At 45.4% G+C, this 16,948-nt stretch overlaps 1 protein-coding gene and 1 non-coding gene across 5 annotated transcripts in view; one reads left to right on the top strand and one right to left on the bottom strand.

Moving 5' to 3' along the window:
- The first annotated feature begins 2,076 nt into the window (after positions 1-2,076).
- FAN1 (FANCD2 and FANCI associated nuclease 1) overlaps positions 2,077-16,948 on the top strand; it is a 24,972-nt gene continuing 10,100 nt past the window's right edge. Inside the window, exons 1-8 of one of the 4 annotated variants that reach the window (XM_019625156.1) lie at positions 2,077-2,159; positions 2,757-4,139; positions 6,753-6,893; positions 8,735-8,936; positions 11,464-11,697; positions 13,684-13,815; positions 15,231-15,339; positions 16,232-16,351. In XM_019625156.1, the coding sequence (XP_019480701.1) occupies positions 2,894-4,139; positions 6,753-6,893; positions 8,735-8,936; positions 11,464-11,697; positions 13,684-13,815; positions 15,231-15,339; positions 16,232-16,351 (2,184 nt within the window). In that variant the 5' untranslated portion in view covers positions 2,077-2,159; positions 2,757-2,893. Of the gene's footprint in view, positions 2,160-2,331; positions 4,140-6,752; positions 6,894-8,734; positions 8,937-11,463; positions 11,698-13,683; positions 13,816-15,230; positions 15,340-16,231; positions 16,352-16,948 lie in introns of those variants that run through there. The other 3 variants (XM_019625155.1, XM_019625157.1, XR_002122004.1) reach the window with 3 other exon arrangements.
- Positions 4,592-4,665, bottom strand: TRNAI-UAU (transfer RNA isoleucine (anticodon UAU)). The gene has a single exon. It is a non-coding gene; the product is annotated as a tRNA-Ile (tRNA).

The raw sequence follows: 16,948 nt of genomic DNA, 5'->3' as shown, positions 1-16,948 counted from the left end.
CTTGGCATGGATGGCAGATATTTGAGAGGTGCACAGTGTGAAAACACAAACTCCAAACTGTGTTTGCAAAGCCCCGTCTTGCTTTTTCTGGGTATGGAGCAGGACTGAGCTCCCGAGGCCGTTCCCATGCTGGGCCCACGTGACAGGCCGCTTGGGAGGGGGCAGGAGCTGGCTGCAGGCTGAGGGCGCAGAGCCAGCCACCCCCATCACAGCCAGCTGCCCACAGAGGTCCTCACTCTCTGGGGTCTTGATTTCCTTCTCCCACGGCCATCGTCCTTTCACGAAACAGTGGGATTCTTGTGCATGTGCCTGACATCTCTCCCCTTGAGAAATGATCTCGTCACCTGAAAGGCTCTTAAGCCGTAGAGTTCCGTCCACAGTCAGATGACTAGAGGACACGTGGGACCTAAACATGACGGAAGGTGAATACGGCTAGGAAGGTACACTGACAGTCCAGTGCCCATGGATTCACCATCCCCATCCCGGACAAACTGCCTTTTGTCTGATAGGGTCTCATTGATTGCATTTGGCGGATATGCCTGAAGCCTTGCATGGGTAGAGAACTTGCCTGCTCCAGCCTCCCCGGCCTGCTTGGTTCTTAGACTTGCCAGACAAGCCTCTACCTCAGGTACACTCCCTGCTAATGCTGCTGCTACCTACAATCCTCTCAAATAGCCACCGCCTTGCCTCCTTCCAGTCTGCGCAAATGTTAGGTTTGCCGTGTGGTCTTTCCTTCCCACGCTTTCCAAACGTAACCCCCCTCCCCACCCTCACCAGGCTGTTCCTGCCTGTACTTCTCTTCCAAGGACTCATCTTTGAATTCTCTACATAATCTTTTTTTTCTCTGTCTTCCTCCACAAGAATGTATTCTCCATGAAGGCTGGGGTTCCCCTCCCACACCGTTCCTCATTCTGTCCACTGCCACAGGACATGAGAGGCACTCAATACATACCTGTAGACGAATTCCCTACTTATGTGCCTTTGGTTTATTCACGTGTTCATTCGACCCATATTTATGGAGTAACTACCCAGTGCTGGCCACTGTTGCAGGCCGTGGCTAAGGACCACAAACACGGCCCCGTGCTCAGCTCACATTCTGGGTCATTCTAGGGGATGCTGGAAGCAACTGGCCTCAGTGCTCAAGAGCTGACTGATAAGCTTCCAGTAATTTTTCAGTTGTTAAACAGCCATTTTATAAATTATATAATCTCACAAACTATATTTTTTAAAAGTAATAAATATCCCAAAGTCACCACTCCCCAATGACAGTAGTTCCCCCTTCTCCACCGTTTCACTTTCCTCCCATTTCAGTTATGTGTGGTCAACCACAGTCCGAGAATATTACATGGAAAATTCCAGAAACAAACAATTCCTAAGTTTTAAACTGTGAGTTGTTCTGTGTAGTGCGATGAAATCTCGCAAGGACCTGCTCAGTCCTGCCCCTGAGAGAATCATCCATTTGTCTAGTGTATCCACACTGTAGATGGACCCGCACGTTAGTCACTTAGTAGGCCTCTCGCTAATCAGATCAGTTATCGGAGAGACTATATTTACATAATCTTATTACACTATATTGTTACAATTGTTCTATTTTATTGTTGTTGATCTCTTACTGTGCCTAACATAAATTGAACTTCATCATAGGTAGATATGGATAGGAAAAAACAGTCCATATAGGGTTCGGTACTATCCGCGGTTTCGGGCACCCACGGGGTCCGGGACCGTATCCCCTGCAGGTAAGGGGGTGGGGGGCTGCTGTACTTGACTACATTTTGTTATTCCTTTGCTCTTGAGGTCATTTGCATCTATGGTATCAAGGCGGCAGCGAACAGCACATCTGGAAAGCCCAGCACCGCAGGCTGAGTAGAGGCCACCCCTCTGTCTTCTCCCAGGAGGCCCCTTCACTTTGACTTCTCCCCCAATTAGCAACCTCCCCACCGACTGGGAAAGGGGTTCCCTCCGTGTGCACGTGCAGGGACGCACCTGCAGTGACCGCCTCCAGGTGTAAAGAGAAAAGGGCGCCTACCCAGCCGCTCTCGAGGGAAAAAGGCCTTCAAGGGGCAGGAGCGGGGAGATCGATCACTCGGGCCTCCACTTGCCGAGCCTGTGCGAGCCGAGACGCGGGGATCGGCTGCTCATGCCTGGGCGCGCGGAGCTAGGTGGGAGGTGTGGGGAGCCCGGGCCGGGGTCGCGGGCGGGGGGCTCGGACGGGAGGANATATAGCATTCCCTCGTATAAATAACATGAGCTTCTGACTATTACCACCCTCATTCCTACTCCTTTTAGCCTCATCAATAGTTGAAGCAGGAGGAGAGTGGCGGGCTCAAGGCGGTCGTGTCCGGAGGGCGGGAGCGGGAGGCGGGCGGCCCGAGCTCGGAGCCCCAGATGCCCGCGACCTGTGAGGCAGAAGTGACCCTGGGGGTCGCGCAGATAGGCACGGTCTATCCCTGGAAAAGTTGCCCGCTGCAGGGGCCTTAAAGAAAAAGGACCTGGAATAGTCAAATGGTCCCTTTTTATAAACGGACAATTTTAGATCTTAAAGAGAGGCCTTAGAAATTACCGCCTGCAAAGTCCAACGCCATCATTTTATGGCTAGTGGGGCACACGGACGGTGCATGTAGAGCCTGGCTTCTGTCCCCAGCCCAGGGTTTTCCGTATCGCAAAAGATGCTGCCATTGCGTGTTTCACAGCTTACTTTCCCCCTCTGTTTTGAGTTTATAAAAACGTTTTTAATCCACATGTGTCTTATTTTGCAGGAAGAAGAAATCGACTAAACGAATAACATGACATCAAATAGAAGCCCACTTTTTGTTATTCCAAGTCAGGGAAGTAAAAGTAAACCATTGCTATCGTCTCCCCTGTGTTTTATTACTTGAAACACCCAGTTTTCCCAATGCTCAGGATGCCAGAAGGGAAATCACCTGCGAAAAAAAGACCCCGTAGAAGTTTATCAAGCAGCAAAACTAAAAAAAAGGAGGCTAACTCTATTGCTTTGTTTTTCAACAATGCACCACCTGCTAAACTTGCCTGCCCCGTTTGTAGTAAAATGGTGCCAAGATACGACTTAAACCGGCACCTTGATGAAATGTGTTCTGATAGTGGTGACGTCCCAGAAGTTAAGCGTGTCGGCTTAACGAATTCAAATGTGTCCACAATAGACTTAACCAATAGTGCCGTGGATGATGTAACTCCTGAGAAGTCCTCACCATCAAAGACAAATTTAAGCCCTGGCCAAAGCGGTTCAGTAAAAATGGGTGTAAAACAGCAGACCAGCCCCTACTTTAAAAGTAATGATGACTTGGTGTGTAAAAACCAAGACGAGCTGAGACATCATAATGTCAAAGTCATTCCTTTGGGAAGCCTGTCATCTAAATTGTCTAGAAGATACATAAAGGCAAAAAGATGCATAGAGAAGAATGAGCCGTTTGCCAATCGTGGTCCTCAGAGTTCCTCAGTGGTTAGGGTGGTTGATAACTGTTCAGAGACTGAGGACCAGGATCAAACTTTGGAGAACAGCTCTCAGAAGGAAAATACATTTACCTGCGAGCCTCTTAAGGAACAGAGTACCCCCGAGCATACTGTAGAAGGCACTAAAGTAACGAAAGCTGAAAATCACAAGGCTACCCAGGAATGTGGGACAACAGCTCTCACCTCTGCCTTCTCAGGCAACACTCCCCGATTACTTTCACCAGATGGAACTTTTGGGGATCAGTTACAGTCTACTTCAGAGGACACTCTTGCAAAACAGGGGAGTATCAAAGGAGTGGCTGGTACAGGTGTTGAAAATCTTGAGGCAGGTAGTGGTGAAGAAGTTACAATGGCTGTTACTTCAGAAACTACCACAGAGCTGTCAGATCAAGAGGCAAAAACTCATAGCTGTACACATGATGCTTCTAAATGGAGTAATATCCAAGAGCTTCCTCTGGAAGGCGACAGTGGCTTAAAGACTGAAGTCACTCATAGAGTCCCTTTGGAGCAGGGGTCAAGCAGTGATGTACCTGGTGAAACTATTCCGGCCACACCTTACTACCTTCACAGTTTCCTGGTGGTGCTGGGAGCTGTATTTGAGAATGAAGAGGATAGGTCACTCTTTGATGAACACGAGAAAGGAATCGTAACTAAATTTTATCAATTATCAGGTATCTTAAGCCTATTTGCTTTCAAGTTTTTTGTGTCCCTATTTGCTGTCCTGATTTGGGCCCTGATGACCACAAGGAGTCAGTATGGTTTTGAGAATCCTCTGGGATTATTTGTGGGAATTAGAGCCTTCTACAAGGTTCCTTGAGAGAAGGATAGGCATGTAAAAGAGACAAGATTTTGTGCCCAGTGATGCCTGCTCGCGCAGTATCCTGCCTTCATATGTATACGGCAGGTCCTTGAATAACGTTTCGTTCAACATCTTTACATTTATAACATTGATGGGATGCTTTGGGAACATAACTCTTGTTTATATCAATTGGCCTGTGATGAAACTGGTTTTGTTATACTTCCTTTTTTTTTTTAGTTTATTGGGGAACAGTGTGTTTTTCCAGGACCCATCAGCTCCAAGTCAAGTAGTTGTTTCAATCTAGTTGTGGAGGGCGCATCACAGTGGCCCATGCGGGGATCGAACCGGCAACCTTGGTGTTATAAGCACTGCGCTCTAACCACCTGAGCTAACCGGCCACCCCATGTTATACTTCTTTTCATTCAAAGTTGCAGAACCTATGGACAACGTTAAGTGAGGACTTACTGTTAACTTGATGGTTGTAAGACAGCCTTTTCCAGATTAAAAAAACATATATCATGCAATTCAGAAAAGTGTTCTTTGCATTTTGAGCTTGTCCTCAAGCTATGGTTAGATTGTTTTGTGGGTTTTGTACACCCATTTCCTCAAAAATGAAAGTAAATGAAAATACAGGAAAAAATAAGCCAAGGTAGATTGAGGCGTATTTTTTTTCTGCAACCATATTTTAGGTTCCTGGACTCTGCCTTTTAAAGCCTGGCTCTGGAGGAAATGGAAACTTTCAAGCTAAATTGGTCCATTTAAAAATACTAGTCTCTGCCTCCAGTCCTTGGCAGCCAGTGATGGCGCTAAGCCGGTGGTGCAGGCTGGGAACAAAAGCCACCATTGTGACAGTTGCAATGTCAATCCAAAGGGTCACGGTGGTGCCGTGGAACTGAGTCCCTGAGGTAGGAAAAGCTTGCTTGGGGGCCACACTGATCCCTAATAATAAGTAGCCAGGTCCGACACCTTGGTAGTTAAAAAAAAAATCCCGAACATTACACTAATGTTTAAGAAAAGGGTTTTAGTTTTAAATTCACACAGTGGAATCACTCATTTTGGGCTGGGTGCTGGTTGCATTCATCCAAGCATTTGAGTAGTTGGTGGCTCTGTTTCCATCTAATTGAGAAATATGGCTGGTCTCCCTAGTGCAGTTCTGCATATTCTGTATTGCCCTCCACGGAGAATCACTTACAAGTCTGTCTGTGAAAGTAACTGCTCCTAATCACTTTTGCCTCTTTAAAGAAAAAAAGGAAAAGAAATGTTGAGAATTAAAAATATATAATTAGACCATTTTAGAGCTGGCAGAAATTCAGTGATAATTTGGGTAATCGGGAAACTGGCACCAAACGGGTTAATCAAATGGCTCAGCTGAGATCACGGAGAGAGATGGCTGCCCTACCAAAGCAAGACTTTTTTTTTTTTTTAAAGATTTAATTGGGGAATTTGGGGAGGGGAACAGCGTTTGGGGAATCAGGGGAAGGGGAACAGACAAGTTGCTGTCCTTTTGTTCCTCAGTCTAGTTGTGGAGGACGTTGCTTCACTGGCCCATGTTGGTATTATCATTGTGCTCTTCCCGGGTGAGGCAGATCAGTCGCCGGCCACTGGACGGCCGCTCACGGTGGCTCATGGGAGCTCCACTGCAGCCTACACTGTCGCCGGCTACTCACGGCAGCCCAGCTCCAGGTTGAGCTGTTGTTCACCATCTTAGCTGTAGAGGGTGCAGTGTCACTTGCCCTCATGTGGGATCCGAACCGGGGCCCTGCTGCTCAGAGCTGGCGTCCCAAGCCAACTCCTAACCAGCGAGCCACTCGGCCGGCCCCAAAGTGAGACATTTTTTAAAAAATCTTTCGGTTGAAATGATTTTCAACCAAAAATAGAATGATGCGTATTAAACCAAAAGCAGGAAACAGAATAATAACTGGAATTCTGGGTAGGGCTTCTCTGAGGGAGTGGAAATGGTGGCTAGAAAACCTGATTCTTAGAAGTTTTAAAATGGTCAATAATTGTTACCAACATTGGATTTTTTTTCTTTTTTTTTTTTATGGTTCAGAGACCAATCCTTGAACACCTCACTTTGTTTAATTGTTCCTCCAACTTTGGGAAAACGGACTTAATGCCTCCCACCATTCCTCCTTTTTTTTTTTATTTAAATAGAAGAGAAAATGGAGCCTCCATAAGGTTCGATGACATTCACATAATTTAGAAGTGGCAGAACTGGCCCAGGGGGTTCCGTTCCGGATGGTCTTCCTTTCTTTTGGTGACGGGCACACACAACAAGGAGACATCCCCGTGGGGGCTTTGTATTTGAAATAAGTTACATCTCCCAAAGGAAGAAAAAGATTTTCTTGGAAGATCAGTTGAGGAAGCGTGTATATTTCTAATAGAGTATATATACTCACCTCAGTTTTTAAAAGTAAATGATACTTGCATGTTGTTTTTAAGAAGGAAGATCATATTTTCCCCGTTTTTCTTAACTTTATCGCAGATAATGGTCAGAAGTTATATGTAAGACTATTTCAACGTAAATTCAGCTGGATTAAGATGAATAAACTGGACTATGAAGAGATTGCCACTGACTTAGCACCTGTGATTGGAGAACTGAGGCAAGCAGGCTTTCTGCACACAGGTATGATCAGTTGAAGTAAAGGTAAAATGAAAACAGGACACGAAGAATTAAGTTTCTGCAGAATGATGGTGATATTAGCATGGTGCCATCCCCTAGTTGGTGCCTGATAAATAATAATTATGTGTTTTTTTAAATTGAGTTTTTAATTTTCTTAGAGCAATCAATTATTCATGTGATGCTAAAGCCATCATTAGCCTGGGTTCAGACAACAAGAAGAGTGTCTGCTATTTTCTTAACTGTCACAAATTTAGGACCATAAAGTCACCTAAGGTGGGTGACTTAAAGTCACATAAAGTCACCACAGAAGAAGCCACTCAGCCTTCCTCAGCTGTGTCCTTTCAGCAAGAACTTACCCATATTATCCAAATTCCTCATCCTTATGACAGAATAAAGCTGGTTTGTGTGATGCTGAAATTGCCTCTGAAAACTTCATCGACCCCCCCGCATACCTTTGAGTTTCTAGGTTGATTGCTTCAAGAATTGTTTGACGTAAGCCTGTGTGAACACTGGGCAACCCTGGTTGTCTTATCGGTAGAATTCATTAAGCACCTACCTGTACTGAGCACAATATTGCACTGGACACTTAGGTCTAAGGACAATGATAGATGTTGAGACTTGGGTTCAGGTTAGACTGAAATAAGCAAATGAAGCCAAAGCCAGAAGGTTTCTGTGCAGCAGCGTCTGCAGGGGAAGAGCAGCAGGAAGTTCTGGAAATTAAGGCAGGGAGGCCCCGGATGTGAGACAGTGGGTAGGATGCGGGGCCCTCCGTGAACCAGTGCTTCCCACACGTCTGTGCCATCCAGGTCTCCTGGGAGCTCAGGTCCCTGTCTGTCTCAGATCTGGTAGAGTCTGTGAATCTCCACATCGCATGCCAGGTGAGCCTTGACCTCCCAGGAAATAACCTTTCACCAGCAAACCAGAGTCCCAGGCTCCCTTGCTGCACGCAGTCAAGTTCAAGTCCGGCCCACGATCCACACAGCCCGTGGTTGTGGCCCTGGGTGTCCCTCTGCTGTGGCCATCCAGCTCTCCTCTGTGTCCTCAGCATGCTGAGTGCACACCTGTGTCCCAGCCTTGTACTCGCCGCCCCTCAGATCTCCCCTGCATTTCATCACCTGTGCTCCGTGTCACCTCATCAGATTTGCATGGCCAACCCGTGGAAAATCCAGCCTCCCCGCCATGTCACTTTGCCTTGCCCAGGTTTATCAGGCAGCAGTTATCACCACCACAAATATTTGCTTATTTATTGTGCTAGGAGGCAGGCTCCTGTGGGGAGGGCTTGGGTGTTAATGGCGCTGTGCCCAGGGCCGTGGAAATTATTGGGCATGCAGTGTGCACCCTGTGTTTGCCGAATGGAGGAAGCAGGCACTGCCTGAACCTGGGTGTGACTCAGCCAAATCCCGTGGGTTGAGAATGGTGTCTGGGTCCCATAATGCGTGACACATGTGTGGTGGATGAAGGAGGCCAGAGGTCTGTGGGGCAAGGGGAGGGCTGATGGGCAGCTGACTCTCCGGCCTGTTTTGGAGAGGTCCCCTTGGAGGTTTATAATTCAAAAGAGCGAATATACCAGTGAGCTTTTGAGGAGGAGGCCCAGACCATCATGACTACCATCTGTGTCTGTTTTTTTTCACATTTTCCTTTAGGTTGTATTGAGAAGTTCTATTGTAACTTCTCCAAAATGTCCGTTTTCCCCATCCTTTAATAATTGGTTTGGCAAACCAAGATCTCCAGTAGCGTTTCCTTTCCTTTCCATCCAACCAAGCTTCCTTCTTCTTCACGTAAATCAAGCTAGAAAACGGTCAAACTCTCGAACACTGTTAGTAATTGGTGTTTGACCATTTCAGAATCTGAGTTGCAAGAACTCCCTGAAGTGTTGGAATTACTTTCTGCTCCTGAACTCAAAACCCTGGCAAAGACCTTCCACTTGGCAAACCCCAATGGGCAGAAGCAGCAGCTGGTGGAGACCTTTCTCAAACTGGCCAGACAGCCTTCAGTCTGCACTTGGGGCAAGAGACAGCCTGGAGTCGGCGCAGTGATTTTAAAAAGGTTTTGTTGGCTGTTGTTACAGTAAAAGCATTTAAAATGTTGATCATGCATATTAATTTACAATAGATGGCACACATTTTTGTTTTGTCATTGCTTATTTCATTTACAATTAGATTGAGAAGTGAGAGAGCCTTAATTACAATAGCCTGGATTCCTTCTTGGTTTATTATTTATAATTCTTACAACACCCTACTAATTTCTAGGACCTAGAAAAGTCAGAGATCAAGAGAATAAAGGCAATAGGCCTTTGGTAAGTTCTAGTATTTTATTAATTATTCAAGAAAAATGCAGTTCTAATGACCATTCTTGCAGGATTGAAGGGTGAACTATTCGGTCAAATTTTTATTTTAGTAAACTTTATTGAAGTGTAATCTGTCAGTTTTCATATGCAGCTTTATTTGAGTGTAAACATAAAAATTTACCACACTGTGGGTAGTTTCATTTGCCCTTGTGAAGCCCTTGAACAGTTTCAGTTTGAGGAAGACTGTAAAAACTTAGAATTTGTGTCTTCTGCCCACATTATCTATAAAACATAACTATTCAGTCTGGGAACCCACTATTCTGGAGTTGTTGAGGATGAAATGAGATGATGCTTTATTTTTATTTATTTTTATTTTTTTTATTGGGGAACAGTGTGTTTTTCCAGGACCCATTAGCTCCAAGTCAAGGAGTTGTTTCAATCTAGTTGTGGAGGGTGCAGCTCTGTGGCCCATGCAAGGATCGAACCGGCAACCATGGTGTTATGAGCACTGCGCTCTAATCAGCTGAGCCAGTTGGCTGCCTGAGATCATGGTTTTTAATATGATGTCATTGTTATTTACGTTGTTTATTGTGTCTGTGTGTGTGTGTGTGTGTGTGTGTGTGTGTGTGTGTGGATTTATACACACACTTGCTCTCACACACAGGTAACTCTCAGTGGTTACGTGCCAAGAGTCCATCCCTGGCACATACAAATACTAATCTTTAATAAAATAATCTAGTCATAAATATGACATATATTATTAAGAAAAACGTCACTGCCAGCCCTTCAAAAAAGTTTATACCATAGGTTTTTTAAAAGTATGTTAATAAATTATATATTTATAGTTCATTGACTTTACGAGATTGAATCCCCATCCCTCTGGTATGATCAATGTCTTCCAAGTTTTTTCCTTATCCAATGGTATTTCTCAAGTATTTTATGTTTACCTTTTAAGTAACATTATATAAGCAAGTGAACATCAAAATTGGCAGTCCCCTCAGTGTCAGCACTTAGCATGCGAACAGAAATAAAAGAGATAAGATTAACATTTTTTATCACTGACTTTGGACTCAAGGCTATTTTAGTTGTCACTGTCCTTTAAGATTGTCCTTTATTTCCTTATTTTGTGGTGGAGCCCAGCAGTGGCATCTCAGAGTCTCCGCCAGGACAGTACCTGGTTATCTCACTCTGCTGTTATCATAGGAAACAGAAAAAGGTTCCTCGTTCACACTTCCTGAGCCCCAGTTGAGAGGACCGTTCCCTTTGCCATGTGTGACGATTGCTTCCTTCTGCAGCGCAGGGCTTGGTCCACAGGGACAGCCCTGGGCTCTGTGTGGAGATGGAGGAAGTGGGCCCTTTGAGCCAGTCTGTGTAGATAGGAATCCCACCCCACCCCCTGGTGGCACCAGTGCCCACAGTGCCCCCACCTCCCCACCCCGATGCTTTGGTGCAGAGGCTGCTGGGATAGAGAGGAAAGTGGGAAGTCCTCCACTAGGCCAGTGGTCTCAGCTGCGGTGAGCTTGCCCTCCAGGGGCAGCTGGCCCATCCAGAGGCTCTGATTGTCATGACCAGGAGGAGGGGTGCTACTGGCATGTAGTGAGTAGAGGCCCGGGGTGTGGCTGGGTACCCTGTAATGCACAGGACCCCCCCCCCAAAAGGATTATCCGGCCCAGTGTCAATAGTTCTGAGGGTGAGAATCCTGTTCTAGATGGTACCCCAGCTGTGAGAGCCCTGGGTTTATTCAGACTGCCAGGCCCACCTTGAAGGCATCCAGAATCAAACGGAGTTCACTCTGAAGTTACCCTGGAATGGAGGTGCTCCTGGGGACCCCTGCACATCAGAGGACAGCACCAACCTTGGTGTAAATTCGTACCGCTTCCTGGTCCATGAGACCGTGCTGCCTTACCAGGAGCCTTCCATAAAGGCATTTTCAGTGAATAAATTGTCCCTCTAGCAAAAAGCAAGAATTGCTAATGTCAATTAGGTGAAACTTTCATGAATTTTTCTGGTATTTTACATGTTCATCACCAGCGTCAGCCCCATCCTGCTTTTATTGAAACCATTTGGAGATAAAATTTCATTTGATCATCTGCGTGTCCCAGGTGGTGCTCTGAGTCCCAGGTTGGTTAAGAAAGGCTCCAGTGTCCCTCAGCCAGAAGTGGTAGATTTGCTTCAGGCTCAGAATGGTGAATGCCCCTATCTTTATTTTATCTGAAAATCATTTGTAAAATCTGATATCCAGATGCTTAGAAACCGGACAGTTATTTGATGCCGTTTATTTCTCAGAGCTAAGGCCTTGGCGGGACCGGCCCTGCGAGTGTGCCCAGGCCCTCGGGCTGTGTTTTCCCGGATCCTGCTGCTCTTCGCCTTGACCGACTCACTGGAAGAGGAGGAGGCCGCGGGCGGCGGGCAGAGCCAGCTTTCCTCTGTGCTATTGGTCAGCCTAGGCCGACTGGCATTTCCTCGGTACACCATCCATCGGAAAACCCAAATCTTCCAGAATAGAGACGATCTCATCAGGTCAGACCATGTCTACTCACTGTCATAATAGCTGTGCCTTTAAACTTAATGTAAAATGTTTTATTACTATTTTTCGCCAGCCACAGTAGAAACATAAGTTCATAGACAAAACAGTTTTTTGTTATGTTTCTGCCTCACTTGTATACATTTCTAAGACAATAAGGAGAATGTAGAAATGTGCTTAGATTACAGTTGCCAAAAAAGTGAGTTTGGGCCTAGAGCTATAGACATTTTCCCTGGCTTATGTCCCCATGTAGTGTTGGCAACATTTTAAAAATGTAGACGTTTGAACAAACCTGCTTTGTGAATATGTCGTTGGCATGAACAAGCTGAAGGTGAGTGTTTTCCCAATAATATCACCTCAGATCAAGTGAATACCAACTTGTCTGCTCATTCCACACGCGTGTACGTGACAGGTGAGGGGTTTTCACTGAGTACATGGATTTCGTGAATGTTTGGTTTGACTGGCAAAAGTAGGTTTTAATAAAAAAATGGCATAGGTCTTACAGGAAAAAACAACTTGGGTTTCCTAACAAACCCACCTTTTATAAGAAAAATCAATTTGGATTTCCTAAAATGTCACTTCTGACTCTTGATTTAAGGCTTATGACTCAAATTTCACTGAAATTGATTCTGATATTTGATTTTAGGAAGGTCGTTTAAGTGTTGTTTAGAATGTGCTTTAAAAAGTAAGTTGGAATTATTAAATCAAAATAAACTGATTTTAGCCCCTTTTGCCTGAGCTCTTAGGAAGCTCAGTATCTTGTTTGTGTTCAATAAAAATAACGCTTTTTGTCAAATCTTCTAATATTTCCTTCTACCCTGTTTTTAGTTGTCTTATGTCCTTTTATTTTTTTTTGTTTTTAGTGACTTTATGCTTTTCTCTTTTGTGGGAATCTGTATTTTGAAGCCAAGTTCCAGTCTCTGTCCTAGGGAACCATGAAACCTCTCTGTGCCTCAGTTTCCTCGTTTGTAAAATGGGGGACATAGTAGTGTATTCCTACAGATAGGTGTTGGTACCTGTAAAGTGCTTAGAGTCTGGCCTATAGGGGTTGCTTACTACATCTTAGTATTGTTATATCTAAGGAATATTACCTTTTAGTTCTGTGATTGACAAAAAACCATGGTTGTTCAAAAGTAGGGGGGCTAGGGAGAAAAAAAATAAACCATATTCTTTTTAAAAAGTAGATATGCTATAAATAATGAAAACTCATTTTGTTATGCAGAGGGCCTTACCATGTAAATGAAATTGGATTTAACTGACTTGAGGAAGGGTGATTATATGACACCTAGTAATAATGAGAGGGGTTGCACGTGCTTTTCTTTTAGGTGTGAGTCCAAGTGTCACAGTCAGTGGGCAATTGTCCTTGTTTTGGTATCAAAAGATGCAGCGAGAAGGTGTCTGTCTGCAGCTAAGTGATTCCAGGGCGTTTCAGCATTGCTGTCTCCCAGAGTGTCCTGAAGCTATTTTGAAAACCCCCAAGTCATTCTATTAGCATGGGCAATGTCCCTCTTACTGAATGATCAAGTTACCAAGTCTACACCTTAATAGAATTCTGAAGTCAGTTCCATGTCCACGTGGCTGCTGCCAGATTGTTGAATGAGTGAATGACCGAGTGTCCAAACTCCAGGCTGATGAGCTAATCATTGTCACATTTACATACAGGAACGTGTTACATCGTCACAGGTGCGGATGTTTTTTTCTCCCTAGTCGGGTCACCTGTATTATTGAGTTGTCGGAAAAGTCATGACGTATTTTTTCTATGGTTTCGTTGCAAAAATGCATCATGACTTTTCCAACAACCCAATAGTTCTTCTAGGCCACTCCAGTGGTGTTATGTGTTAAATTATTACGAGAAGAAAATTTAAGTAGTTTAAGTTTTTCAAAAACATACTTTTGCCCATCAGATTTAGACTTAGTGGACATTTTTTATATAAGTGCTCATTCACATTTGAAACTTGGATGGTGTGGGTTTTTTCCCCCAGATACGCAGCTGCCACCCACATGCTGAGTGACATTTCTACCGCAATGGCCAACGGGAACTGGAAAGAAGCTCACGAGCTCGCTCAGCGTGCCAGAAGGGACTGGAACAAACTGAAAAACCACCCTTCCCTGAGGTGAGATGTTTTTTAAGGGGCCCATCAAAATGTACTTACTGACCAAGTTGTTCCAACCACTCCAGGTAATTTTCTTCATGAAGAACATCCTTCTTTTGTTCTGTGGTCAAACCAGCCATGGAGTTGAATTTCTTACTTGCTTTGCATAGAGTTGAAGTGCTGTGCAAAATAGGAGGAAATGTCTAAAAGTTTGTAGGGAAGTTTAGGTAAATCACATCCCTGTGCAGCAGACATTTAGACAAACAAACACTGGGCTTTCAGCTGCCCACTTCAGGTGTCTGGTTCCCCTGAGTGTTGGTCTGCTGAGCTCAGATGTGGGGGGCAGCCAGCAGGAGGACAGACTGTGGGAGAGTTGCTAGGTGTGTCCTCTCAGTGGAAGTTCAAGTGGGCGATATTCTGCAAAAGAAAACTACATTCAACATTTACCTCAAATGTTCGAGGACACAGCACATGATCCCTGATTTTTTTTGGTTTTATAGATCTTAAACATATTCTGTATTTGTTAAGAAATTTTTCCTTTGCTATTACATAGTGATGAGAAAAATTAGTATTATTAAATATCTCTTCCAATAAAATATTTAGGACATACAGAAATGATATGGACTTAAAAACCATAGTCAGGAAATGGCCTTTACTGTTAAGAAAAATATAACTGAGTTTTGTCCCTGTTTTGTTTGGGAGCATTCTGTAATTTGGGCAGTAAATTGAGCCATTTTTCCTTAAAGGCCTTTCTAGAAATGAGATAACCAATGTTAGCCTGTGATGTGCATGTACATTGAGGATTTTCTTAAGATAATTGAGGTAAATGTGTTACATTTCTCAGACCAAACAGCAAAACAAATGGTTAAAACAAGTTAGTACGTGGCTTTCTTCATAAAAAAAAGAAAGAAAAGAAACCCTAGCCAGGAAGTTGGATCACTGTAGTAGAGAGGCTGGTAGAGTTCTGTCAGAGGCCAGCTGGTCAGTATTTTGGGGTTCGCAGGCCACACGGCCTTATACTGCAGATACTTCACGTGAGTGAACGAGATGGCTCGGTCCAACTTAATTAACACCAAAATACCGGTTTCACATAATTTTCACATGCACAGAGTGGTATTCTCCATTTGATTTATTTTAACCATTGTGAAGACCATGGTTAGCTGGCAGGACATACAAAGTCAGGTCCTGGGTTTGGCCCTCGGGCCTCCAGCTTCGAGTATGACCCGCTGTTGTCACCTACTCCACTGCCCAAGAGACCTAGGAAATGATGATGGCTGTCTGTAAGCACAATGATCTGTGGTGTAAACTGCACACAGCTGACAGTGTTTACAGCATGCCTTTGTAAATTTAGAAATCCAGTGTGCTGGGTCACTTCTGTGCTCTTCTTCCAGTAACTAACCCCAGTGTCCGAACCGCTGCTGTACCTGTCGTCTTAGGTACCATGAGAGCCTCCCGGTCTTTCTGCGCTGCTTTACCGCTGGGTGGGTTTATACGCGCATTTTGTCCCGGGCTGTCGACATCTTCCAGCGACTCCACATGTATGAGGTGAGAGAGCACGGGCCTGGATGGACACATCAGCACTGAGCTGTGCAGAGAGCCAGCGCCCAGCTGCTTGGTGAGGTGATGGCGCACCTGCACAGCCTGGGATTGGGGGGTGCGAGTGTTGTCACCTGAGCCCAAGTCTCTCCCGGGAGGCCCTGTGGGTCGGGCGAGGCCTCCAGGACTCCCTGCGGGGGAACCTCACATCTGCTTGTGGTCCCCTGATAGCTGTCATGGGCCGTCTGGAAAGAATTTAGGATCACAGATCAGGATTTGCTCATGTCCTCCCTTATACTCAACACTGTGAGATTGTCAGTGAACTTCTGTTATGTTGAAGTTTCTTGGTATTTTTCAAGGGATGTGCCAAAGCATTTTCTTGGGATGGACCCAAGAGGGTCCATGGGATGGGCTTTGGGGAGTCTGTGACCCCACCATTGTGTGTACGACTTTCCTCAGGAGAATTATTAGCTGTTTCAAGGAGATCCATGAACCACAAAAGAGTAACATAAAGGACTGAACAGTTTACGCAAATCTAGACCAGAAAGTCCCCCTGTTAAGATGTCCTGCCACCGCCCCAAACTCCTCTCGCGTGGGCCCCGTGACCAGCTGGGTTCCCAGAAGCGAGTGGGTTTCCAGCCCCTGCCATGGCTCTCCTGCCCAATCTGGGTCCTGAGTGGCCCTGGGCCGGCTGACTTGGTTTGTAGAATATGTCATGCAGTGTTCACAGTTGTCAGGGGACCTGGGTAAAAAGTAGGGACGCCTCAGGAAGCTCAGGTCCACTCCTGAGGCACATCCTTGGCCTCGTTTTGGGATGGAAAGATAAGCTTTCCAAGTACACGTGGCTGATCTCATTTGTGCTTTTGGTGTGTGTGAGTCTAATGAGTTTCCCTTGTGACAGGAAGCCGTCAAGCAGCTGGAGAGCCTTTTGTCCCAGAAGGTGTACTGTCCAGACAGCAGAGGCCGGTGGTGGGACAGACTAGCTCTCAACCTCCACCAGCACCTGAAACGCCTTGAACAGGTCAGTATTCAGCAACTCCATAGCCTTTTTTCATACTTCTGCATAAATTTAAGTAGAGCAAACTACCGATACCTTAAAAATCTCAATGTAATTAGAATATTTATTTTTTTAACATTCTTCCTTTGTCTGTGTTCCTCCAGCTGCAGTAAAAATCAGGTGGGTGCTAACACAGGCACTGCAGTGAGGATGGGACTTGTGTCTTCCCTGCACTGATTTGGGAGACGGGTGGCAGCGGGATGGTGTTGGGATTCAGGAATTAATCTAAGAATTAGGGAGCGGGAGAGTTAGCCGTCTCCGCCCTCAGTGGGTGCGTTCAAGAAAGATGCTTCTTGTTTCTGAAATGGGGCTTTTATTCATTTGCGGCATGGGGCCTCCAGGCAGCAAGGTGGATGAAAGGGTCCCTTTCCTTATGTCATTGCGGGAACATTATGAGTGACTGTACCTCTGGAAGTATTGTGCTTTGTTATTGGAAAACATACTGTCTGACTAACCCTGAGCAGGCCGCCTTCTCTTCGGGGCGCTGGTGTCCTCTGTGGTGGGGACCCTGTGAGCCTCCGTGGCCTGTGTCCTCTGTGGCGGGAACCCTGTGAGCCTCCG

This window comes from Hipposideros armiger, unplaced genomic scaffold, assembly GCF_001890085.2.
Source record: "Hipposideros armiger isolate ML-2016 unplaced genomic scaffold, ASM189008v1 scaffold_617, whole genome shotgun sequence".
Taxonomy (NCBI): domain Eukaryota; kingdom Metazoa; phylum Chordata; class Mammalia; order Chiroptera; family Hipposideridae; genus Hipposideros; species Hipposideros armiger.
The sequence above is the reverse complement of the archived record's forward strand: the minus strand, read 5'-3'. Positions and strand labels throughout refer to the sequence as shown.